The sequence below is a fragment of the Protobothrops mucrosquamatus genome, unplaced genomic scaffold, assembly GCF_001527695.2.
Source record: "Protobothrops mucrosquamatus isolate PMUCROS unplaced genomic scaffold, P.Mucros_1.0 scaffold4, whole genome shotgun sequence".
In the NCBI taxonomy this organism is placed as follows: domain Eukaryota; kingdom Metazoa; phylum Chordata; class Lepidosauria; order Squamata; family Viperidae; genus Protobothrops; species Protobothrops mucrosquamatus.
This window is the reverse complement of record NW_015386391.1, coordinates 207243-232319: the sequence shown is the minus strand read 5'-3', so window position 1 is coordinate 232319 and position 25077 is coordinate 207243. Positions and strand designations below refer to the sequence as shown.

The window sequence follows — 25077 nt, the reverse complement described above, 5'->3', positions numbered from 1 at the left end:
GGAGGGCACTGACTTTTCTAGCCTGCCCTATCTATGTTTCCTGGTAAAATACATGGGAAAATCCCATTGGAGGAAAATTCCACTTAGGGTTAGGGTTAGGTCACCATGAACTCGGAGAGGAAAATGGACATCGCCAACAAACTCGGAGTGCTTGGGTATGGTTAGGAGGGCACTGACTTTTCTAGCCTGCCCTATCTATCTTTCGTGGTAAAATTCATGGGAAAATCCCATTGGAGGAAAATTCCACTTAGGGTTAGGGTTAGGTCACCATGAACTCGGAGAGGAAAATGGACATCGCCAACAAACTCGGAGTGCTTGGGTATGGTTAGGAAGGCACTGACTTTTCTAGCCTGCCCTATCTATGTTTCCTGGTAAAATTCATGGGAAAATCCCATTGGAGGAAAATTCCACTTAAAGCTTCTGCAGGGAGGGAGCCAGGTCAGAGGCAGCCCCGGGGAGTGCCAGAATGGGGATGTCCCCCCCCCCAGCCTGTGCCTTTGCCGTGTCCCCCCAGGGTTCCAAAGCCATCTATGGCTGCCTGCACTGGAGCAGAACAGGAGGAAAACCGGGGAGGAATATTTGTGAACAGTGAACTCGGAAGTTCATTTCAAGAATGTTATTATAGATGGCATAAAAATGATGTTGCAGAAGAGGCACATCAGCTGTTCTGAATAAGACCGAGATCGAATTGAATGATGAGCTAACATAATGATAAGGAAAACATGTTTATATTAGATATTCAGATGAAGCTGGTTGATGTGTTAATAATTAAAAGGGACATATGAATAACAAACTAGAAGAGTGATTTGAATAATGTTTCTGTGCTGGATTTATAAAAAATAAAAATGTAGTTAATCTCTGCTAACCTTTAATGGACTTTTGCTGACCAGGAATAATGTGTCGGGGTTCTTTTCATGATTGAGAGATGAAAATGGGAAGAAGGGAGGATTTGCTGTATTTTAAAAGAAGATGTTAAAAAAATTGTTTATATTTGTTGTGATAAGGGGGAAGTTACTTCTTTATGTTTCTTTCTCCTCCTCCTCCTCCTCCTCTCCTCTTTTGTTTTCTGTACCTATTTTTTCTTTTTATTTTCATATAGTTTTTTTTAGTTTTTATCTTTTAAATTGTAATTTCTAGTAAAATTATTATTTAAATAAGAATAATTCAGACTCCTAGGGGCCCTTCCTCACCTAGGGAGAGAGTATGTGGAGGCGAGGTTGTTGTGCAGGAATACAAGCTAATTTGAGGGCTAATCCACATGGAGCTCCGTTTCCATCTGTCCTGTTTGCCATCCTTCACTCCTTAGGCATTAAAATGGACAATCTGAAACTTGAGCTGGCCATGAACAAGGAGTGTATATTGGAGGTGGTGACTCTTTGAGAGCTATATGCAACGAAATTTCATTTTGATGTATGCCGATTGGTGTACATTCAAAGTGACAATAAAGTTGTTGTTGTTGTTATTTGGATATATTATTGAATTGTATTTAAATCACTGGGAGTCTGAATGATTTGACAGTGTACAAATGTAATAACAATAGTAACTAAAGGGAAGGATAGTAACTAAAGTTTCAGCTTGGCTGTTTCTCACTTTCTGTAACACGTATCAGTCCTTTCCAAATGTTTTCAAATGGTGAAACTTGGGGGGGACCTGGGTGTTTCCAGCAGATGCTTTAGCTTTCTCTGCCTTACTGAGCTGCCTCTCCTGGCCGCCAGGGGACAGCGGCGCAGAGTGGGCAGGACCAGTGGAGTTCATCTGCCTTCGCAGAGCCGGCTTTCTCAACTGCGGAAACAAGCCAGGTTGAGATCTTAAATAAAATCACTCCTTTAACCTGTTCTGGACACTGCGCATGCAGAAACAAATCCTCTTCTGGGAAGACGAACAGAACTAGCTCTTCCTCTACCCCAGGGTTAAAGGAGGGTTACCAAGCCAAGACTGAGCACAGAATCGGAGCTGGAGGGGACCTCTGACATCGTCCCAGCCAAATGGCTGTCCAATCCATTTTTGAAAACCTCCAGCGATGGAGCATCCAAACCCCTGGGAGGCGAGCTGCTCTCACTGTCACGTTCTGCTTCCTTCTAGGTTGTATCTCTCTTTGAGAAGCTTTCGCCCATTACTTCTTGCCCTGCCCTCTGGTGCCCTGTAGAATAGGTCCATCCTCTCTTTTGAGAGCCAGTGTGGGGTAGATCTGGGGACAAGATGGGCAGAGGGCGACTCTGGTTCAAATCACCGGGCGACTTTGTTAGTCACTTTGTTTCAGCTCAACTTAGCTCACAGGAACGTTGCAGGAGGAAAATGAAGAGTAAGCGCTCTTTATGCTGTCCTGAGCCTTTGAAGAAAAGGAGGGATGTAAATTAGAAAATAAATATTGAAATTTGGCAGTATGGTTGCTTCTGCTTCTTAGAGCATGTGTGACTCTGGGGGTGAAGTTTAAAGCATCTCTTGCACTTACCTTTTTGAAGGGAAGTGTTGGAGATGGTCGCTCTTGTGGTGAGACATGGATGGAAGGGTGCAGTTCTTTGGACCCTGCTGGATCCTTCAACAGGTCATGATATAATTGTATTTTCTGGGCCCTCTGTGAGGTTGGAGCTGGAAGTATTTTTTCACAGTAGAGGCGGTGGCAACAGTCGTGGTTATTTACATAGCTTATATAGTTCTGGTCCTTCTTATGTAGAGATCTTTAGTTAACAGGAGAGGAAGGAATGGCGGAGTCATTGGCCACCCATTGTGGGGCACCCAGGACTCTCCTGGACTGCTTAATATTGCTATGCAGCTGCCTCTGAGAGGTTGTCCATAAGCTGAGGCTGGGGGATGGTCCCCTGGGACAGGTGAACATGGAGGCAGATAAAGTTGCTGCTGGTGGGTAGGTCTGAAGGAGAGGCCCCCAAAATGGGAAAAGCTTGTTATCACTAGATCCCAGTGGCAGGCATAGGAGGGCATGGTGAGAACCCGATCTTCCAGCAGCTGATGCTCATCAATCCACATGTATTTATTTGTGTTCTGCCTTTTTTATTTTTTTATAAATAATTCAAGGTGATAAACATATCCAACACACCTTCGTCTTTCTCTTTTCCCCACAGCAACAACCCTTTGAGTGGTAAAGACCCCTTGAGTGCCAGGAGTTTTTTCCTTTGAATATTGCCATGGCTGCCTCGGGAGTTGAGGATTGCTTGCCATGCAGGCCTGGGAGTTGAAAAGAGCTTCTGGGAAGGGAGAGGCCAGAAGGGCCCTGGGCTCGTTGCTCTGGGCTCATCTTGCCCAGGCACTCCTGTCCAGACCAGGCCACCTTTGGGGGAAGCAAGAGAGGCATGGAGGGTGGGGAGCAACCTGGCAGGGGAAGAGAAGAGCCAGGGGAGACTCCTCTCTGAGACTGGAGGGAGGACTGAGACTTGCTTCAGAGAAGCGGGCTCAGCTGTGAAGGCCATCTTGCTCTGGTACCAGCTGTCGCCAGATGTGCCAGCCCTTCCTGGTACTGCGGGCTGCTTGTCTGAAGCAAAGGCTCCAAGACAGTTGGCCATTCTCTAAAGCTGGCATCTGACCAGCAGCAGGAGGAGGAGGAGGAGGCCCGACTCTCCTGCCCCCCAGACCTGATGGTCCAGGGTGTCAAGGAAAGGAGAACGCAGAGCCATGTTGTTGGAAGAGAGCGTAGGAGATGTTTTTAGCATCATCTTCAAAGGAGACCCTTTTTCTCCTGCCAGAAGGGGGTCCTGGGCAAGCAGTTCTGCTGCTTGGCCTTCTCTCCAGCAGCGCCCTTTTCCCTGTTTGGCCCATGGCCAGCTAGCAGCAAGGTCAGAGCTGCCTTTCCCAGGAACCAACAGAACTCTCCTTGCCTCCATTTCCCCAAGGTTTGAGGAGGGAGAATTCACTGCAGCTTAGCCACTCTCTGCTGTGGAAAGGACACATTGCCTCCAGGCGCTCAGAGCTACACCAGGACCCTTCTTGGCATAACTTGTACAGCCTGGGGCAACAGTCTCACCAGCCTGCGTGGCAGAAATTGACCAAGAAAGCTTCTTGGCAGCAACGAGACTGCACCTACAGAAGCCAATTTCAGAAGCGGCAACCCCAAATCCCATCCACCTGAGGCTGGGAGCAGCTTCTGCCCATGAGGGGTTAGGCAGCTCACATCTGGCTCCTTTGTCAGTGGAAGTCTTTTCCCAAATGAAAAAAGAACAGAAACTTGAAATAAAATCCTTGCAGCACTTTATTTCTATAGGAAAAGCAGAGCGGCTTAGAATTGCATTGTTTTCAAAACCCCATTTGGTCCCTGAAGATAGGGTGTCGTTTCTACTTGGCAAACCCTGCAGGAGACAAGCTACAATCTTCTCAGGACAATAGACACTCCTGGAAAAACCACACTCACAAGTGGGAAGGTACATGTCCGATCAGCAAACTGGGAAGTAGCAGGGAAGAAAAAAGTGATGCAGCTGGGGTAGAGGCATTGCAGTGAGGTGGGGAGATGGGAAAGTTAGGGGCCACCAGGGAGCATTCAGGCTGGCTGCCAGCCCCAGCCCCATTGAACTTCAGGGCCCCAGGAGTTGACTACGAGGCTGCTGGCCTGGGCTGCTTCTGTGGCATCTGTTTCAGCCCCAGTGCCACCAGTGGCCACCCCCCCACCCCCTCATCTTCTCTGTTTGGTCTTTCAAGAGGGCCCTTCCTTCCTTCCTTCCTTCCTTCCTTCCTTCCTTACCTTAATCTCCATTTTGGCAGCTTCTTTAAGATTCACCAATGAGCTTCATCCTGTTTGGCAGAGGCTGCCTCAGGCCCAGGACTGGATCTTAAAGTTGGAGCTTCACGTGTGTGTGTGTGTGTGTGTGTGTGTGTGTGTGTGTGTGTGTGTGTGTTCCACTCCTGCTCTCTCTTTGCAGCCCACCAAACTGCTGGGCTGTAGGGCCATTTGCAGCTGAACCACGGCATGCCAGGGAGCAGCCAGGCTGAGAAAGAGAGGAACTCAAGGGGCTCCAGGGCAAGAAGGGACCCTTTGCTGAAGAGGCGGGACTTCTGAGTGAGCCCATAGTGGCCACAAGGGATGAACTGATAGGAAAAGGGCACTTTTAAAATAACTGCTCCACACAGCACATAACTCTGCTTCTACTGGAACTTGAGAGGCTCCAAATTCAGTAAGCAGCAACTGTGAGCGGCTCAGAGTGGGTGGCCAGACAAACATTTTCCATCCATAAATTTGATCAGTAAAGACTGAACGGGGTTTGTGATGTGGTTCCCCACTCAACATATAAGCCCGTGGTTCAGCCACGTCTCTCAGACTTGTGCATTTCTCCCTTGAGCCCGGGCAGCCGTGGATTTCCTGGCACTGGGACAGCCTGGTGACTGCCTCTCCCCAGTGCACTTAGCTCAGCCATGCAGGGAGAAGCTGCTCTTGGTGCTTGTCCTGAGCCCTTCTGGGAGGTAAAGAGGGCTGAGTGCAGGACGTGTTGCCCCTTCCCTGAGCTGTTTCAGAAAAATGCTGAAAGCTGAACTGTTTCAGAGGATATTCTAGCCAGATTCTGTTTTTATTCCTGAGCTGTTTCATCTCTGAGTTGTATTCTGTTATTTACCTGCCTTAAATGTTTCAATTCTTTATCTGCCAAGAGTCATTTGACTGATGCAATAATAAATCAGTGTGCCAGGCTGCTGCTAAGGGGCTCTCCCAGGGGCCCGAGAGGGGAGAAAGCTGACGGCACACTTCCAGAAGAGGAAAGATAGACGGCCGCCCCAAGTCCTTGGCGCTCTCCTGCTGCCTGCATGAGCCCCTCCCTCTAAGCGGGCTTGGGTGGGTTTATGGGCGAGGTGATGGCTGTACCCATAAAAAGGGCTGGCAAAATGGGCTGGGTTTGTGGATCTGTCCTGGTCAGAGGTAGAGGTGTGGGCTAGTCTGAAGCTTGCAACTGATTGAGCAACCTTGGTCAGTGGATTAATGGCTTTGCATTGTCCAAGAGAAAAGGGGCCCTTCATCCTTGGTCCAGACCATTCACAATCTCTTTAAGGGGCCCAGAGGATGGCCTGGGGGGGATGCTGGTCACAGTCGCAGATGATAGCAAGGTAAGCGTGTTGAATAACACCTTGAAGGACCACGGTGCAATTCAACATGACTGTGACAGGCTGAATGCTGGGCTGATCCAAACTGAAGATCTGCAAATGTGCTGCCTGAAGCCCCGTTCCTGAAAATTGTCGTGGCTCTGGGTGCAGGACTGGATTGGCATGTGAGGAGGACACATGGACTGCAGGCTGAACACAGGCAAAGCCTGTGTTGCAGCTGCTCAAAAGTTGATGAAATCTTGGGCTGCATTAAGAGCAGCAGCCTCCAGGCCAGAAGAGCCCATTGTTCCATTGTACACTATGCTGCTTTGCAAACTTTAAAAGGGTAGAGAGGGGTTCAGGGGGCAACTCCCAGGGCAATCAGGGCCCGGAGCTGAAGCCCTCCCAGAAACAGAGCAGCTGACCCTATTTGGCTTGAGCAGACCACAAAACTGCTTGTCTTCTCCCTTGACACTGTGGAGATGTAGGCTCAGGAGGGATTTCCTCTTGGGAATCACTGCAGAGCAATGTGAAAATCTTGCATGGATGTGCTCCTCTTGCTGGGGGGTTTTCAAATAGGAGCTGAACAGCCATAAGGGAAAGCTCAGCAGATGCCTGCACTGGGCAGGGAGGGTGGACTGGGTGGCCTAGAGCTTCTCTGCTATCTATCCGTTCTTTAGTTCTCCCAAGGCTTCCTGGACTTCAGGGGGAGCAGCACAAATCTAGGAAAGAAAGGGAACCCCAACGTGGTCCTCCTTATGAAATATGATCACCCCAAACTCTATCATGCTCAGCAGTGGCACAATAACCGTACCTTGCTTTTGCACATCTTACCATCATGCAAAGTGTGCCAAATTTCTCAGCATGGCATTTGGGAAAGGAGTCAATGTTTCTGTGTTCTTGAGTGCAGAAGCTCGGAAGGAAGCCACCAGCAGCTCTTGCTGCCCTGGGTGGCAGGTCCTGGCCACAGCTCAAGGGGCTGCTTGGTGGAGCACTTTATAGACCACCCAGTAGAAAATGTTGAACACCAGGAAAGTGAAGGGGAAGACGGCTCGGGAAACGGTGTCGATCCTCTTGGCCCGATCCACGTAGCGTCTCCGGAGCATTTCTCCTTCTCGCAGGAGAGGGGCCGGAGGGGGCAGACCGTAGATAGGGCTGTCCATGGCTGCCCCACTTTTCATGTGCTGCAGACAATGGCCAAGTCCGTAGCCCTGGAAGTAGAAGCGGCTCTCACAGACCACCTCTTCTTCCTGGGCGGGGGGAGGGAGGAGTAAGGGTGGTTGTCAGCTGCTGCTGGCCAGGCTAAGACGTCAATGCCAAGACTGTGGACTCTTGCGAGGGAGGCGGAAAGTGGGAAGCTTTCTTGAGTTATTTTCCTGGTCTGGGCCCCCCCATCTAACTGTTGCCCTGGTGGCGGCTCTTCTTCCTCTCCTCCAGGGCCACTCCCTTCCCTCTACAGCTCCATCTCTGCACTGCAGGGACACGTTCATGGCTGCAAGTCGCCAAGTCCATGTTCCAAGCTGAATTATTACCTCGACGAGTGGCTCACAATTCCTAGCATTGTCTGATGTCCTCAGAGGCAGCCCTTTTATCCTAGTGTTCTGGATGCACAAACCACAAACCACCATCTCTCATTGTATCCTTGCTGCCTGGTGGGGAAGTGTTGGGGGGGGCGGCATCCCCCGGCAGGGAACGGAATTGGCCCAGGTTGCCTGCACATCTCCCCTTCAGTATGGAACTGAGAAGGGCAGCATCGTACAGGGAACCCCAGACACTGCTCAGTTCATCCAATTTCCAGGTTGGACCTCGAGCCCAAAGTGCTGAAGCTGGAGCAGCAAAGTCACCAGTGTTCAAGGCTTTGGTCTTGAGCACTTCCGTGTTCCCCCCCCTCTGAATGTCAGCCCCTCCCTGCCTTCCGTTCGATGGATTGGGGCTCTGCTCCGGGGCTATTCAACTCAGCACTCTCTTGCCCCCCTCTTTCCTGGATGTAAAACTGGGCACCCTTCTGCAGGCTGGCCAAGGACAGCTTGAAACTGGCCAAGGACAGCTTGCAGTTGATTGATCAAGCACTAGAGGGCAGTTCCTCTCCCCTGGCAAAGGCTGGCAAGGCACAACCGCTGCCAAGCGGAAAAAGCTGCTTTCGGTATCATCGACCATGGTCTCCTGGGGGGGGGGCTCCGTGCTCTCCTGGTTCACTTCCTTCCTCTGTGGCTGCTCTCAGTCGGTGTCAATAGGAAGCGAGAGACCCAGCCCTTGCCCACTGCTTTGCGGGGTCCCGCAGGGCTCGGTGCTCTCTCCCCTCCTATTTAATGTCTACATGAAGCCTTTGGGTGAGATCATCCGTCACCAGGGACTGAGATGTCATCAACAGGCTGTTGATCCCCAGCTGTACATCTTAGCCCGTGTTGGGTTAGGTGATGGCCTGACCTCCCTCTCGCAGTGCCTGGAGGCTGTCAGGGGCTGGATGAGGAGCAACGGGTTGAAACTGAACCCTGGCAAGACCGAGTGGCTCTTGGTTTGGGGTTCTTTGACCCATGGAGAATCACCACCTTTGGTCTCGGATGGGCTGGCACTGCCCCAAACAGACCCTGTGCATAATCTGCGGGTTCTCCTGGACTCGCAACTCATGCTCAAAGAGCGGGTGGCAGTCATGGTCAGAAGGGCTTTTGCACAACTGTGGGTTGTGTGCCAGTTATACCCTTTCCTGGACCAACAATCCCTCTTCACGGTCACTCATGCTCTACTCACCTCACATCTTAACTATTGCAACATGCTCTACATGGGGCTGCCCTTGAAAAGCATCCGGAAGCTCCAGTTGGTGCAAAATGTAGTGACCCACATGGTTTTGTGCAGCCCTCGGTGTGCACATGTATCACCTCTTCTGTGGGAGCTGCATTGGTTGCCGATTTGCTTCAGGGTGCAATTCAAGGTGCTGGTTGTCCCTTTGAAGCCCTTCATGACTTGGGACCAGGTTATCCAAGGGACCTTCTCTTGCTGATCACACCTATCTGACCCACTAGAGCAGGGAGGCAAGGAATGTTGCAGGTCCCATTCCTTAAGGAGGTACATCTGGTGGGATCCAGAAGAAGGGCCTTCTTCGTGGTGGCTCCCTCCCTCTGGAACTCCATCCGCCCGGAGATTAGACCCGCCCCCACTCTGACAGTCTTCCGGAAGGCCCTGAAGACCTGGTTCTGCCATCAGGCCCGGGGAACCTAGAGCAGGATGGAGCCCATTAAATGGCTGGTCTGAATGTATGTTGTTGCCGGGGCGGGGGTTATTATTTTATTATTTTTATTACTATTTTTATTTCTTTTAGACTGTGCTTTTATGTAAGCCGCCTTGAATCACCATGTACTAGGCGGCAATATAAGTTTTCTGAATAAATAAATAAATTCAGCTGGACTGACACAGACCCCAAGGGAAGCCCCCTTGCCTTCCCAGATGGCATCCAGCAGAGGGGCTGCCCAGCATGCTGCCTTCCTGAACAGATGCAGCTGAACAGCCCTGAGTGGCAAAACAAGGGAAGAGCAAAACCAAAGCCAGCACAAAAAAAGACACTTGTTTTAAAAGATGTAGCTGTTTCTGACAGGCAAAAGTCACCCAAGGAAGGAGGGCTTGACTTGGTAGGGGCTTCTTCCCCCCCCCCCTTCTAACCAGTCCCAGGGACATATGGGGAGCACTGGGCCTATTACCTCCCCCCGGAAGCCCCCTGCCCAACTCTTGCTCACCATCCTCTGTCGCCGTTGGCTCCTCCGCAGACGCAGGAGCTCCTTATGCTGGCGGGAGACAAAGTTGACCGCTGCATACTCCAGCAGGGCGGCAAAGACGAAGAGCAGGCAAACGGCCATCCATATATCAATGGCTTTGACGTAGGAGACCTGCCGACGAAAGGGGTGTGGGCAAGCAATTCCCCAGGCATTCTTGGCTGCTGCCTAAGCGGCCCCCTCCCCAACTCCAGCACTGCTTCCAATAGTTCGGACGGCCATTTTTCTTGGCAGCCCTGCTTCTATTGCAGCCCCCCCAGAAAACGCCAAAGACTTTCTAAGGTTCTTCTCATTTGGCACAGTGAGGCATGGTCCCAGCCTCACGCCAGGCAGGCACCAAGATGCCAGGAGTGTGGTGGTTCTCCTGCGGTGAATGTTTTGTAGGGCTTTGTCCTGCCTTGCAAGGACCTGGCATGTTCCCCCCAGCTGCCTTGACTCCAGGTTCAGCCCCCCAGTTAGGGACAGCAGCATTTCTTCACTGAGGAACTACATCCACATGGAGGGACGCATGCAGTGGGGCACCCCAAGATTTTCTGTTAGGCCCAGCACTGTTCAACCTCTTCATAAATGATTTAGATGAGGGAATAGAAGGGGAACTTATCAAATTTGCAGATGACACCCAGCTGGGAGTAATAGGCAACACCCCAGAAGATAGGCTCAAGATCCGGAAGGATCTCGACAGACTTGAACACCAGGCCCTATCCAACAAAATGAAATTCAGTGGTGAGAAAAGTAGAGCCTTAGGCAAGAAAAGTCAAATGCACAGGTGCAGAATAGGTGATACCTGGCTCAACAGTGGTAACTGTGGGAGGGATCTTGGAGCCCTAGTGGACAACCACCTAATATGAGCCAGAATTGTGCTGCAAAAAAAGCAATGAGGTCCTAGGTTGCATCAGCATGGGGATCACCTAAAGTACTAATACTGCTTCCTACTGCACCGGTAAGACCAGACTTGGAATACTCCGTCTGGTTTTGGTCACAATATAAGAAGGCTATTGAGACTCTAGACAAAATGCAGAGAAGAGCAACAAAGAAGATGAGGGGACTGGAGACTAAAACATGAAGAACGGTTGCAGGAACTGGGTATATCTGGTGTAATAAAAGAGAAGGACAAGGGTGACATGATAGCATCTTCCAATATCTAAAGGGGCTGTCACCCTACAAGAGGGGCTCAACCTATTCTCCAAAGCATCAGAGGGCAGAAAAAGAAACAACAGATGGAGACCGATCAACAAGAAGCCAACAAGAACTAAGGAGAAATTTCCTTACAGGGAGAATGATTAAACAGTGGAATGGCTTCCCCTAGAAATTATGGGAGCTCCATCACTGGAGGTTTTTTTAGAAAGATTGATGACATCACCTAGTTTGGATAATGAAATGTCTGCAAGAAAACAACCCAGATCAGAGAGCACCAAGGACCCCTCAGATTGGACAGCTGTTAGTCCAGAATGGTCTTGACCAGGGGGTTGAACCAGCAATCCCTTCCAACTCTGTTATTCGGTTATTCTGTCCCCAAATGGAGCCGATGGTATCTGCAGGGACTTCGGTCACTTCTGGACAAAGAGAAAAGCCAGACCAAGACTAAACCTTTCTGGCATTCGTTGTTTGCCTCCTAGTGTCGCTTTGGGGTTGGGGAGTGCGCACTCACATTCTGAGGTCAAGTCCCCTCCCCCCTCGCACCAGCTGGCATCTGATTTTCCTCCATAAGGCCCCTTGGCCACCTGCCAAATGAGTAGTTCGTCAGTGGCCTTTTCCTTTGGAAATTTAAATAACCTGAACAGATGCTAGAAAAGATGGGGAGGCAACTCCCCCAGCATTAGAGAAGGAAGAGACGGGACTTCTCTTTGCGAGGTCAGGTTTGGGAATGCTCAGACCCAGATGGGGCTGGAAATCTAAGAAAGACGTTTTTCTCCTCCTTCTCTCACTCCTTTTGGTGAGCCAAAGACAGAAATAGCTGTGGGAAAGATTCCTTGTTCGGCCTGCAGTGCTGGGCATTTAAAACTTACCTACATCTGTTTTACCCACTTCAAAATACCCCCTTGATGCTGCTGGCTTTAAGAGGCAAACTGAGGTGTTGTGTCGTTCCTGCCTCATTTGCTGTATAAGAGGCACAGCGGTGCAGGGTGTCCATGCATGTAGCACAAGGAAGAGGATTCATTTCAAGTGGTCATTCCTGGGCTTTGTAGCACTGTATACTTCTGAAGATGCACAGAGGGTTCACCAGAGACACCTGGCTCTCCCTGGTAGCCATTGGGTGTGTGGCAGGTGCCTACCTCTCCTGGCTCCCACGTAGGTAACGTGGTGGGATAGGGAAGGTTGTCTCCGCTCTTATCAGGGAACCTTCCTGTGGTCTGAACTTAATGACCTCCAAAAGGGGGTGTAGCATGTGCGAGGAAACCAACGCTCCTTCCTTTAGCTCAGGGGTGGTGCATGGAGATATTCAAGGTCCTCTCTTGGCAAAATTTCATGCTGTGGTTTGAGGGAACAGCTGGAAGCAGCATAAAGGGGCCAGCTGAGCACAGGAGGGCTCTGATATGACCTCCCCATCCCACCTCTAGATGGGAATGCTGGGAAACCCTCTCTGCCTGCCCAGAGACACGTGTCCTGGGAAGATGCTCCAGGATCCCCTGTCGTGGGCCCTGACCTTAGGCAAGGATGCCCGAGACCCTGCACTCTGGGTGGTCATTGTCAGCACAGTGGTAATGCCGAGCCCCACCCGGGCTGGTGCAGCATCCATGTTGATCCAAAAGGAGACCCAAGAAAGGATGACAATCAGCAGGCTGGGGATGTACATCTGGATCAGATAGTAGCCCATCTGCCTCTCCAGGTGGAACTTCACTTCGATGCAGGTGAACTGCCCTGGAGGAAAGGAAGAGAGCCGGTCACCTGTGGGCCCATTCTCTAGAGGAGCACCCGCTGCACCTCTGAAAAGCACAGGAGAGACTCCAATAGGGGAGGTCGTGTTTGGCAATGGAGGGGTGGTGGGGGTGGGTTGGCTGATGCATCAAAGCAACTGTACTCTCTGGCAGAGCTGCTGGGGAAGTTATTGTGGCTTTCGAGGGGGAGAAGGTAATGGATGTGCTCTAGGATCGGTGGGGGGAGGGGAGGGGCAGGGGAAGAGGATACCTAATTTTGTCCAAGCCATGATAGCAGACAGAGGTGGTGAGAAGTGAAGGGTGGGAGTAGCAGGGGCAAGACCTGCTTCATTCTCCAGCTCCCTGTGCTCCTCCCTGAGGCCAGGGGCTTGGGTCTGTGGGGGCTCCAGTTGCTGTTACAGGATGCCAGGTGAGCATGCAAAAAACACCTGTTTCCAGGTTGGGGATAACCTCCCCTGGGGCTTCAGTCTGGCCCCGACCACAATCCCAGGATAGGGTGAGGCCTAATGACTTTCCCAGGCTCTACTCAGCAGATAACGGAGTGAGACCCTCTGACTCCACATGGCCTGACTTTGTTTAAATGGGTCTGTAAAGGCTGGTTCTCTCCCCAAGCTTCGGACTTCTGATGGGATATTTGGTTTGCCAGAAGCTGTTTTCTACTTTTTCTGTGTGTTTCCTTTTTATCCTCTTTGTATCATATTATACTGTTTGCTTGCCTAGGTTTGTGATAAAGTCAGACAGTAAACGAATGGATGGATGGATGGATGGATGGATGGATGGATGGATGATGAAGGGCAGCATCATGGTAGTTTTTGAGGCAGTCTGCAAACGGGGCCTTTAGCCCTGGGAGGAGCACTGAGCCTCCCCCCACCAGGCAGATCTGGTCACCTGTGTTGTAGGACTTGGTGCAATAGCCCAGATCTTTCTCATCCCGCAGGATAAACTGAGGCAGTGTCAGGCCTTCAGCCACCTGCACGGCCTCCTGCTCCGTCTCCCACTCGAAGGTCAGGTCATTCATGGTGTAACCGACTGCAAGGCAAGCAGAGACAGGCAGCAGGAGGAACCCAGAGAAGGGACAGAGCCACCCACCCTTCTGCAAAGAGCCAGCCCTTCTCTTGCCCCCTCGCCACCTTTCATTGCTCCTCCAGTGTAGAGGGATGATGCCCACCTGGCCTTCCATTGCTCAGGTTGCATTGGTGTGCCCAGGTAACATGGCTTCCAGCTCCATCTTTCTATTGGGCCTTCCAGATCCCTCCTTATTAAACCATCTGTAACTTTTTGGCTACCCCCATCTAGTTATGACATCAACCCAGATTCTGAATTATACACCGACCACCCCACAGAATAGTTAAGTCACAATAAAGATCCAAGATTACTGCTAATGAAGCTCAGCATACTGTGCAAATCCAACTGCTATACCTAATCATGCTGTGTAAACCAGCCTAGTACTCCTTGTACCTACAACTAATTTGCGTTGCCCATAAAGTGAGCATAAGTACAGAAACTGTGGCTCTTATGTACAGCACCAAGGATGCTACAGTTAAATAAAAATACCCACAGCTCTCCAGTTGCATGGTGCATGTCTGAATGTCCATAGGGAAGTTCTTGAGATCCATAGGGCAGGAGAGGATAAGAGTCAGCCTACGGGGAAGAGAAAGAACAGTCAAACAGGACCACAGTGAGCCATATTTTCTGGGTGGTTAGGCTGAACAGGATGTTGTTGAAGCTGATACCTAATGCTATATAGCACACCCCCATTTTTGAAAATGCGTAGAAGCTTGTTGTCTGTAGTGACCCCATGGAAGCTGGCTCCCTTCTCGTTGGCAAAGAACAGATCTGGCTTCCAGATGGAGTCCAGCATGGAGGGGTCCAAATCTAGAGAGTCATCGGGGTATTCCCAATAAGTCAGGCGAGGGTCATTCCAGTGCTGCCGCAGAAAGACATTGACACGATAATCCTGGAAGAGCCAAGAGAAGCTGTCACGGGTGGAGCCAAGGTGAGAGAAGGCAGGCATGTTGACAGATGGAATAAGGACTGCAGCAAAGGGAAAGTGCCTGACTGAGGCGGCAGGGAGGGGCTTAGAAGGGGGGGTTGCAAGGTGTGGAGATGGACCCAGTGCAGGGCTGTTCTTTGGCTCTCCAGTCGCTCTTGTTCCCCAGGCTCCCGCTCGCACCACTGGTCTCCAACTGCTATCCTGAAACAGTCCTCCAAGGCCAGAGCAATCAGGGAGAGTTGTGGCCTATCAACTGTGCCCCTCCCGAGCCTGCAGCTTCTAAAGGCCAAAGGTGCTGCAGTGCTCGGCTGGGTTGAGAAAGAAGGGTGAGGAGGGTGGGCGGGCTAAGCCTTACCATGGTCGTTTCTGTGACTGAACCAAAGCTGTTGATGAAGATGTTGCATGTCACATTGACGGGTGGGCCTGTAAGGAAATTAAAAAAGGACTCATGGCTGGCATGTTATAAAGCTATTGAAGCCTGATGATGGGTCCCAATCAGCTAAGAATGTAAGAGCCGTTTGGCTGGATCAGACCGAGGACCAACATAGTCCAGGGGAGAAGCAAATGGCTCTTCCAAGCAGAAAACATTCACCACACCTGCAGTTGTAATTTGAGCTCCCCAACCCAGACAGAACACGGGGTCCTCAAAAGCAAGACCTTCCAGAAGAGCAGTCCTGTCCTCCATGAATTCATCCAATCCCTTCTGATAGCCATCCGTGAATTTATCCCCTGTATGAAGTCAGTGGCCATCACCTCATTTTGTGGGAATAAATGATGTATTGAAGGAACAAGTGCTCTCTCTTTGGTCTGCCATAAATCTGCTCCCAGTCAGCTTTATAAGGGGGTGGGGTGGGGTTCCCAGTTTTAATTTTCAGAGATGGAGAAAACCAACTGTTCAATTTCACCCTGACATCCATGTTTCCTACACCCTGATGATATCTCCCCTCAGTTGCCTTTTTTATATGATTTTCTTGAGGTGGAGAACCCATACAACTGTTAGATGGAAAATCAAGCTACTGGTCTTCTGAATGCAGAGACTCCTGCCCCTCCTAGGTCTGTCACATAAACATCCCAATATCTATGTCTCCTCAAGATCTCAGGCAAAGGTGCACAGCAATAAAACACAGGTCTTTCTACCTATCAGGCAGTTGACCCACAGCCACTCCATGAAGCCCAACTACATTCTCAGTCATACCCAACATCCTCTCAAGTTGATCCCCAGGAGAGGAGGGAGGCAGGGGTGAGACCGCTCTTCTATTCCTGGGTTATCGTGCTTTGAAAGCACCTTTGCTAGCCCTGAAAGAAAACGTGAAGATGGCGCAAAGGCCATGGATAGTTGGGCAGAGCAGCTCTTTGAAGGGGCTCTTCCCTCCATGAGGGGTCCACAGAAGCTTCCCTGAAAGGTGCTTTGTGCAGCAACCTGGCCTCCCCTTTTTCAGAGTGAAGCAAACCACCAGGAAGCTCTGCCCTCGTCCAAGGCTTCTATGGCCCTGCCAGCTCTTGGGACGGCATGTGCAGAAGCTTCTTCTATGTGCTGCAAGCCCCTCTCAGGCTGAAGAGGGCGCAGGAAAGATCTCTCTGTCTCACTGCAGAGTCTCATTTCATTTCTGACCAAAGGAATCCAGGCTGTCTTGCTGCGGCTCATACCTTACCTTTGAAGTTGGGCCTGATGCGAGCATCGTAGCCCGACGTCCGGCCCATCAGCTTGTCCAGGAAATCGGAGGGAGACATCGGCTGGGGGAGGCTCTGCAGGGCCGATTTGACTTCTCTCCCTGCCACGAATCTGGTGGTGGTAGGGAGGAGAATAGAGGTGCCAGTCTGACAGTCTTCCATATGCACATGCCTTCCTCATGGGATACACACCAAGCAGAAGGCCACATGTGATCTGGTTAATGTATTTTAGAGTGTCATGCAAACCTAGAACTTTCTCCCAGTTGGGGTTGCCTTTCCCTTCTGCAGCATAAGGAGGGATTTGGGTTTTCAGTACAGATCACCGGCTAGGAACTGCCCTGGACAACTCCAGATGGGGAGCAGGTACGGATAAACCGCTCCCCCAGGGGATGAGGGTTTGGGGCCATAAAGACGGGCACTACACTTGATTGTGGAATCATTTGGCCTGGGGAGACCCCATAAATGACAGCATGCCAAAAAAGGAGGACCCCGGACCCTGGGGCGATGCCTTGCTGGGCTTCTCAGCACAGGGCCCAGCATCTGTGTGGCATGGAAACACTCGATTCAGCCTTCATGGAGAAAACAGCTATAAGATTCCCTCTCAGGAAATGTGCTCAGAATTCAGAGGGCCAGCTTGGCTAGTCAAAATGCTTCAACCAAACTGCCACTCAACAGACTGCTGAAACCAATCAACACTGCCAATGAAATTGCATCAGCTTTCTTCTGTTGCCCCAGGAGCTGCAGTCCTGATGCTCTTCTGCCATTCCACAAGGCCCTTGAAAGCTCACATGGCATCAGCACAGCTCTCCACAGCCCAAGGAGCCCCCTTTTCCTGTGGGGTTGCAGGGATGTACACCCGTCTCCTTCCACCCCATTGCCCAGGCAAAGGAGCACCTCAAGGCTCCCCCAGGTCCATTTTACACACAGACCTATCCTCAGCCTCAGAGATGAAGGAAGAGCACCTGGCCATTTCCCCCCAATCCGCACCATAAATTTTTATTTGGGTTTTTTCTAATAGTTTTAGGAGGCCTAAGACATTTCTTCTAAGATTAACTTGCTCCCACTTATAATCGTGGTTATTTTACTTTAATCTCTGAAAAGAAAATGTTGCCTGTTAAAATAAAAAGAACAGAGAAACAGTAGGAAAGTTTTCCAATAACAAGAGCAGCCCTGAAAAAGGAGCAAACACTCTGCAAATCCTGAGAGATTCCGAGGGGAAGCGCAGAAGTCCTAGATCTTCCCAGAGCCGAGCAAACCCAGCTGGGTCAGAGCCCAGGTGGACCAGCCTTCTCCTCTGGCCCTAATGAACGCTTGCCCACAGGAGCAGAAGGTGGCCAGCCCTGCAGCTTGTCTGGGCTAGAAAAGGATGGCAGCTCTTCGTTCTTTGGGGCGTCAAACCGTGGTGCCCATTAATCAATTCAACCTTGAAACAAAGGCTCACGTGAACTGCGCACAGCCTGTTTCATCAAATAACACTTTCTGAAGAAAAGCAAGAAGCGAACTTGTGAGCAGAGGCCACCAACATTCGCGGCCAGTCGCGAAGCCGGGAGGGGAGGGCGAAGGAGCTGCTAGGCGGCAGATGCCCCGGGAAAAACAGCCGCGGAGAGGAAGACCCGCTTCCTAAGCCGGGCAGCCCACCCTTGCGGAGCGGCTCCTTGGCCTCGGGAAACTCTGCTGCCGCTGCCGCGGGGCAGCTCCAGAGTGAGTCGGACCCCGCCGCGCGCGGGCTTTGCCATCGGGTACACCGGAGCGCGGGCGAAGAAAGCTTGGGCTTTTGCCTGTTAAAATACAAAGAAGGAAACGCTCGCGCCGCACGTGCAGCATCCCAGCCGGCCCTCCAAGAAGCCGGGCCCCGGCCGAGACAGCCCCCCCTCCACTCACCCGAGGAGGGCGCCCTGGAGGAGCAGGAGCGGCACTCGCGTCCCGTGCGCCCGGGGCATCCTCGTGAGGCCAAAGGGGCTGAGGCCGGAGCGGGTGGACTGCGAAGTTCGCGGGGCAGCGCTCCTGTCCGGGGAGGCGTGCGGGCATGTCCAGCTGCTGCTATTCTTCCGGGCAGGGTTGGGCGGCGGCGGCGGCGGCGGCGGCAGCAACAGTGCCGAACCGAGGCGTCCGGACTTCGGCCAAGACGGCCTTGCCGGAGCCCGAGACGCTTGGCTCACTTCTCCCCGCCTCCAGCGGGGAGGGCGCTGCCCACCCACGCGAAGGACAGCCCCGACGGTCTACGTTTGGCTGCAGGTCTCTCAGCCGCCTTTCGGGAGACAACTTCTCGGTTTTTTGCGGGCGCTCAGCCTCGACGGCGTCGACGGCAGGCGAAGGAGCAGGGGCATGTGCAGAGCGCCCCTTCTTGCCCGGCCCGAAGGGGATAAGGGCAAGGCTTCCTGAAGCCCCCGCAGTTTGGGCGTCCGCCTCCTTTCCGCCCTCCGGCGCGGACGCCCAAAAGACAAGGAGGGCGCATTTGGCGCCGGCTGGCGGGACACCAGCAAGGCTGTTGCGAAGCTCTTCGTTCACCTCCCAGGACGAGCACAGGACCCCCGGGCTCCCGGGCGCGGCCGGCCTGACGAAGGGGCTGAACCGTCCCTCGCGGAGCAGATAGAACTTCCCGACCAGGCCGGACCGGGCTGGGAGTCTTTTCTTCCCTTTCAGAGGCTCTCCACACATTTCTTTTGACCTGGTGGTGGACGGACCCTCTGAGCAGTGGCTGGGCTCCCGTTTCGCTGCCAAAACTGAGTCCAGAACTTCCTTCACTGCATCGCTTTCTGATGTGGTCCTGTGTTCACACATTACTCGTTGGTTCCTTCAGGTTATATACTGTTCAGCTTAGAGTTAACAAGCTGCAATTACAACAAAGAGAGTTATAACATATAAAGCTGGAAGGCTCTGCCTTGTCACTCACTCCTGGGGAGTAAACTTTTCAGACCTCTCTGTTTCCAGATTCTTTCAAAATATAATAACATGGCATATTCCAGATATCTGGAGGGAGCTGATTTTCAGTCTGTTTAGTTTGGCAGTGGCTTAGCCGTTGGCATGGATGGGCCCGTGCTTTGGCGGATTAAAACAATTGTGCCAAGAACATTGGCTAATTCTGCATGCCTTAATGGGTATTGTGATACAACTAATGTGTGAAGGTGTAACAGCCTTTCTAAACTCTGGAGGAGGAAGAGAGCCAGGCTCGTCCTTAGAGAAGGATCCCCGTAGGAAGATAAGTGCAAGGCAACTTTTTGAGGGAACTTGGAGTCTTGAGGATAACAGCCCCATCCCTGCTTAAGGGGGGGGGACCTCAAGGTCTGCAGAAATGCCCTTAGCAAAAGCAAAGGAAGAACAAACTTCCCCATCCTGCTCAGTGGGCAGAAGGTGACTGGGCCGTTGGGGAGTGGTTAGGACTGGATAGGGTTAGGTAAAAGGCACAACTGTCTGCTTGGAATTCAAACCCCCCCCCCCCCCGTGAAACTCTCTGGACCTTCTGGACCCCCCTTCTAATCTTTCAGTTCTCCAGGGGGGGAAGAAATAAGAAGAGAAAATCACTCCCAAACCACAGGGGACTCTGCAGCAGTTCAGGTGAATTCCAAAAAAGATTGCAGTGCTGTTTGTTCCCACTGCAAGGCTAAAATTAGAAGACGACAGCAGGACAATCATTTGTCACTTGGGAGGTGGACCAGTAACTCCAGCTCAAGGTGACAGTACCAGTGGGCCACATGCAGCTCTGTGCCCCTCTCTGCCCTTCCAGTCCTGCAGTTTAGTAGACGAAATACTTAAAGCCGGGAAAAGGGGAACGGGACAACTGTCCAGTGGCACCTGCTGTGCCCTGCCCTGGCAGCTCGGCTGGCTCTGCATCACCCGGCCCGTGTGAGGAATGGCAACACCAGCAGCTCTGCTGTAGCTGCACTTCAGGGTTGAAACATGGGCCAAAGAAGGCATGAAAAGGCACCTCTGCTCCACCCGCACTGGAGCTCTGGGGAGGTATGGGGCATACCTGCCAGCCCTGCACACTCTCACACCCTTTGAGGGCTCCAGGTGGACTCCAGCATCCTTTGGGAAGGGGAAATTCCTGGAAGTGGGCTGCTGGCAGAAGCACCACTTGCCTTGGGATTCTAGCATCTTTACTTCACTGGAAAGGGAAGTTATCACACTGAAGAAAATTGGGTTAAAAATGCTCAGAAATTGGATTTCTAAGAAAGGCTTTATCATGGATTATGGCTATCTAGACATGACCACTATTATTGGTCTTGGGCTGATCAAATAACTCTTAAGCAGCCATTTTGTATGAATATGTTCACCTCTCAGGCCCAACCTGCTTTGGTGACTTGGATCCTTGGGTCCCTGGGGTTTGGCTGCCTGCAGAGGTTGCTCTAGGAAAGGCACCCTGGAGCTTAATTATTGCCCCCCCTAGCCCTAGCAGGAGGAAGCAGGGGAGGCAGAGATGCTCTGTCCAGCTGGGAATGCTTCCATCATTTCCTTCCTGCTAGCCAATGCCATGGGGAAAAGCTCTTTCATTCTGAGGGATGGGGCACAATCCCAGAGCAGAAGAGGCCGCCCCATGGGTGCCACCTGAGTAGGAAATGGGCTATCCAGTTCAGGGCAATGCTCCCGCTCCAGCTGCCCGTCCAGTTCTTCAGTGCCAGTGAAAGACAGCAAAGGCCCTGAGTAACCAGCCCAGGCCGGGCATACCCCGTGCTGAGGGCTGCCCGTAGCCATCAGCAGAGTCAGGACCAGCGGCAGGAGCCTGCATGGGTGGGAGAATGAGCCTCCATTTGACCCAGGAAGGCAGCTCCAAAGCTTTTGCCTCCTCCTGGTGGGCAGTCCTGCCACAGCAGAAATCTCTTCCTGCACCCCCTTTTCCATTCAAAAGGGCAGTGGGAGTATGGTCACCGGCAGGCCCGTGGCTGCACTGAACACCCCCTCCTCAGAGGAGGCAGAGTGGAATCACGTTTCTTCTCAGAGCAAGCCCCCTTTGGGCATCTGCCGGGTGGTGAAGGTAAGGCTGGACATTATCCCATGACTCTCTGACCACTGCCAGCTGCTCCATTTGCCTCTTTTCCCAGCTTGCTGGCAGCACTTTGGTCTTCAGTTTGCAAGCACGACCCAGGCAGCCTGTGAAGGGCTCTGCTGATGAGGAGGAACCCGGAGCACAAAAAATCTGCTCTTTCTCCCACCAAGGTCATTCCTTGGTGGGAATCACACACCAGCATTGCATTTCTGCAATATTTCCTGAAGAGCAGTGCCTCTTGCCTCACCTGCTACTTGGAGTTCAACACAATCCAAATGGCGCTCTGGCCACGTGAGGTCTTAAAAGCTCCGCGTCTATGGAGATTCTCAGCCATCCAGATCATGGTTGCTGCAAAGGTGCTTTTTCAACAGGCAACTGGATTTTGTTTTCCCTTGAAGATGATTCTCTTCTCAGAACTGAAGAAGCTTCTTGTCTTCAAGGCAAAATAAAGAAAGTCCAGTTGCCTCTGGAAAAAGCACCTTTGGGTCTTAAAATCCCAGTTTGGAGAGGTGATCTTGGCCAAAATCAAGACTCTTTTGCTCTGTCTTTCGTTTTGGAGCTAAAAATACTCAGGTGGCTTCAGTGGGAATTGCTTGCAGGCTCCAATGAGCCAGAAAAAATCAAGTGGGGCCTGAGCCAGGTGGAAAGAGGCTGCAGTCAAAGACATTAAGCTGCCGATGCTTCTCCCTGTCTGAAAATTGGCTGGAACTTCTCTGAATCTTCCATTCCACCCCACAGCCTCTCCTTAGTGCCCTATAGAGTTGGGACAGACCTGTGGTGTTTTTGCTGAAGGAAGGAAATTAAGCTGGTTGCCTTCTTGCAACTTCTGCCTTGGGATGTTCTCACTTGGATATGAGACCAAGAAACGCAGAGTAGCAGCAAAGCCACGAGAGAGAAAGTTTGGGAACTGGAGGAGGCAGCAAACCGAGTGGGACCGGCCAAAGGGATGCTTGGGAAGGCCTACCTGTGCCACCGCCAGTCTCCCTGGGCCACAACATCTGGCCAAGAGGGCGTTGTCTAGAGGAGAAAGGGAGGCCTTTGGCCGCAAAGAGCAACCCTCTCCTTTTCTGCTGACTGCCAGAGGATTCTGCTGCAGCTTCACTTTCTCGGGCTAAACTTTCCAAGCTTCATAGCCCCAAAGGAGAGCAGCTGGGTGATCGCTAGAGGAGTCTTTCTGTTTTGCCACCCTCGGGATTCAAGGAACTCCGTGTCCACGGTTCTGGCTGAATCCTCTGGCTGGCTGCTGACCAGCTGGGCTCCCTCCAGGGCTGGCTTCTGCCCGAGGTTGCAATGCCTTGGTTGCAGAGGCACCAACCTGTCGGGGCCAGGGAGCTCCCCTCCTGGCTTGAGCTGATGACCTGCTCGTTCTTTGAACGAGGAGTGGGCAAGCTCCCTTCAGACCTCAGAAGGATAGAGGGCCGGGACCAGAGAGGGGGCGCTCCATTCCTCCCTGTGCCAGGGCTACCAAGGCGGCAGAGAGGTTCTTTCAGCATTCAGATGGGAGACCTTTTCACCTGGCCCAAGATCTGACTGGAGAACTAGGATCTCCTTGATGCCAGATTGTCTCTCAGACAATATGGCTCTTCCCTGAAAGGATCTTTCCATGCTAGGATTTTGGTTTTGAATCTTACTGAAAACTGCATGGGTGCTGGGGCAAGGGAAATGGAACACATGCAGCTCTGCTGCCTGCATACATAACATGCTAATAGTTGTTAACTGGATTCACTGCTTCCTTGCCTGGGTTCATACAAGAAACTGAGCTACAAATTATGCAACCTTATTTTAGTTTCAGATGTTGGGTGAATCCAGCCACTGTAACTGGGTCACCAAATTGATTGATTACAATCAATTATAACTGATTATAAGCAAAGAACTGGAGAGAATGGAGGAAGGTCTGCTGTCCAGGGAACTGTGGAACCCTCTCATTTTGGATGGATGGAAGGAGGGAGGGGAGGGGACGGGAGGGAGGGGAGGGAGGGAGTCTGGTCTCTCTGCCCCCTCGCTTCTCTCCCTCTATTTTAAGTTTCATGTCAGCAGTGAAGTTGCCTTTCAAGGCTTCTTGGCAGTGGGAGTCTGAAGGCCTCCTAGTTGCCATGGCAATTCGTAAGCCCCAAGGATGGAGGAACCAATGGCTGCTCTTGAAATAAGACCGTCTTTCTCATTCCCCTTTCCCATTTTATTTCTGCCAAACGTGTGCCAGACTCGTGGAAGATGCAAGTGCAAATGTGTGTGTGTGTGTGTGTGTGTGTGTGTGTGTGTAATTTTTGTGCCATCTGGAGTCAAGAGGGAAAGGAGGGCATCTTAACAACCCATCCCTTCCCCCAGGCACTTTCTCCATTCCATTTTTCAGCACCCTCAGCTTATTAGATAGATGGCTGTGACAGATGCTTTCAGTTATAAGACAACCAAGTCCCCCTTCTCCATCCAGACAGGCGCAGAAGAGGAGCATGGGGAGTGGAGCCCTGCTCAAGGTGTAAATGTGCTGCTCCCACAAGCAGCCTCCTTCTTCCACTGGCCTACAAGCTGCCCCATTTTCTGTCACTCAGGAAGAGACCAGAGCGACTTTCAGTACCTCCGGCGTGCTGGTAGCAGCTGCCTGGATTTTAGGCAAGAATCTTTCTTGCCTAAAGCCATAGAGGTTACCTGGCATCTTTTGCCAAGTGGCACTCCTCCTCCTCAAACAACAGCCACTCCAAGAGCGAGTCTGGGTCCTGAGATCAGCCATGCAAACGAGCCTGGAGCCTCACGACCACCTGCCAGAGACAGATGTAAGCTGACTGGGCCCTTATGGGAGCAGCTGGGGAAATGGGCAACTGGTCTCCCTCTAGCATTCTGGACTCGGAAAAGCACCTCTCATTGTGGGGCATGTAGTGCTTCCTGATGGTGTTTCGCTCTGCGGCTTTGGGCGGAGGGCTCTGCTCTGCTCTCAGCATCCTGCCATCCTGCTCGCATCCAAAGTCTCCACTTCCTGTGACGATGTCTTCTCATCAACAGTTTCTGCAATGTGTCTAGAATTAATTGGTGCCTCATATGCAGCTGCCTTCCCCCCTTAGGATTTGGTCTTCCTCCAAGGATGGAACAGAAGAGAGAGAGAAGTTAGCACACAGAGCCACAGAGCTGTGTATGCTCAATGCAGGGGGAGCGCTTTGCTCTGCCTCCTTTATCTCTTCCTCTCCAGGGTGGGCACGTGTACATAGGGTGGGGTCCCTTCCGCTCCAGGGGAGGAGGGGGAGGGATGTTGCCTGCCTACCGAATCAGGGTGCCCTGGGAAGGTCAGCAGTAGCCTTCAGTGTGGACCGTCCTTAGTTCAGGCCCCAGCAACATTTGGGGGGGGCACTGATGAGAGGGGGCAGGTACAGCTGGAGCTCTCTTGACTTGGCACCATAGAAAGGCGCTTCCTGCCTGCCTAAGAAGCAAGGGAGTCAGGGAAGGACACCAGCCTGTGCATCCCCATGCCTTGGGGCAGAGTGAGACGGGGCTGCTTGCTTCTCCCTCCCTCACCACAACCTACATGGAGACAGCTAGATTGCAGAAGGAAGCTTCTCATCAAAGACCCTTCAGACCTTCTACCCACCAGACTGGACATCCCAGCCTAGGAGTCCCTGGAGCAGCAGCAGCGGCAACAGGAGCTCGTTCTGCTCGACGGCTGCTGCTGCCCCCTGCCGGTCCCAGATCGGAAATTAGACCTCTACAAAGTGCTTGCGCCCGAGACAGATCCCAGAGACGCGGGTCCAGGGTCGCGGGATAAGATGGGCATAGCGGGGCGAACAGGTTTTC

The 25077-nt window shown here is 51.9% G+C and overlaps 1 protein-coding gene across 1 annotated transcript; it reads right to left on the bottom strand.

Moving 5' to 3' along the window:
- Window positions 1-6983: 6983 nt before the first annotated feature.
- On the bottom strand, window positions 6984-16406 carry GLRA4 (glycine receptor alpha 4). Its single transcript, XM_015832404.1, has 8 exons — window positions 16298-16406; window positions 15001-15068; window positions 14386-14609; window positions 14211-14293; window positions 13541-13681; window positions 12421-12635; window positions 9741-9890; window positions 6984-7262 (listed from the first exon to the last, which is right to left on the bottom strand). The coding sequence occupies exons 1-8, from the start codon at window positions 16374-16376 to the stop codon at window positions 6984-6986; spliced, it is 1239 nt and encodes a 412-aa protein (XP_015687890.1). The 5' UTR covers window positions 16377-16406.
- Between the last annotated feature and the right edge of the window lie 8671 nt (window positions 16407-25077).

Excerpts from the sequence above, each read along its gene's own strand:
- GLRA4 (XM_015832404.1), bottom strand. The coding sequence starts at position 16,376 with ATGTCTCCCTCCGATTTCCTGGACAAGCTGATGGGCCGGACGTCGGGC. Across the intron at positions 14,294-14,385 it reads GGTGTGCTATATAGCATTAG|GCTGACTCTTATCCTCTCCT; the intron begins GTATCAGCTTCA and ends TCTTCCCCGTAG. Across the intron at positions 9,891-12,420 it reads CTCGGGCATCCTTGCCTAAG|GTCTCCTACGTCAAAGCCAT; the intron begins GTCAGGGCCCAC and ends TTTCGTCGGCAG.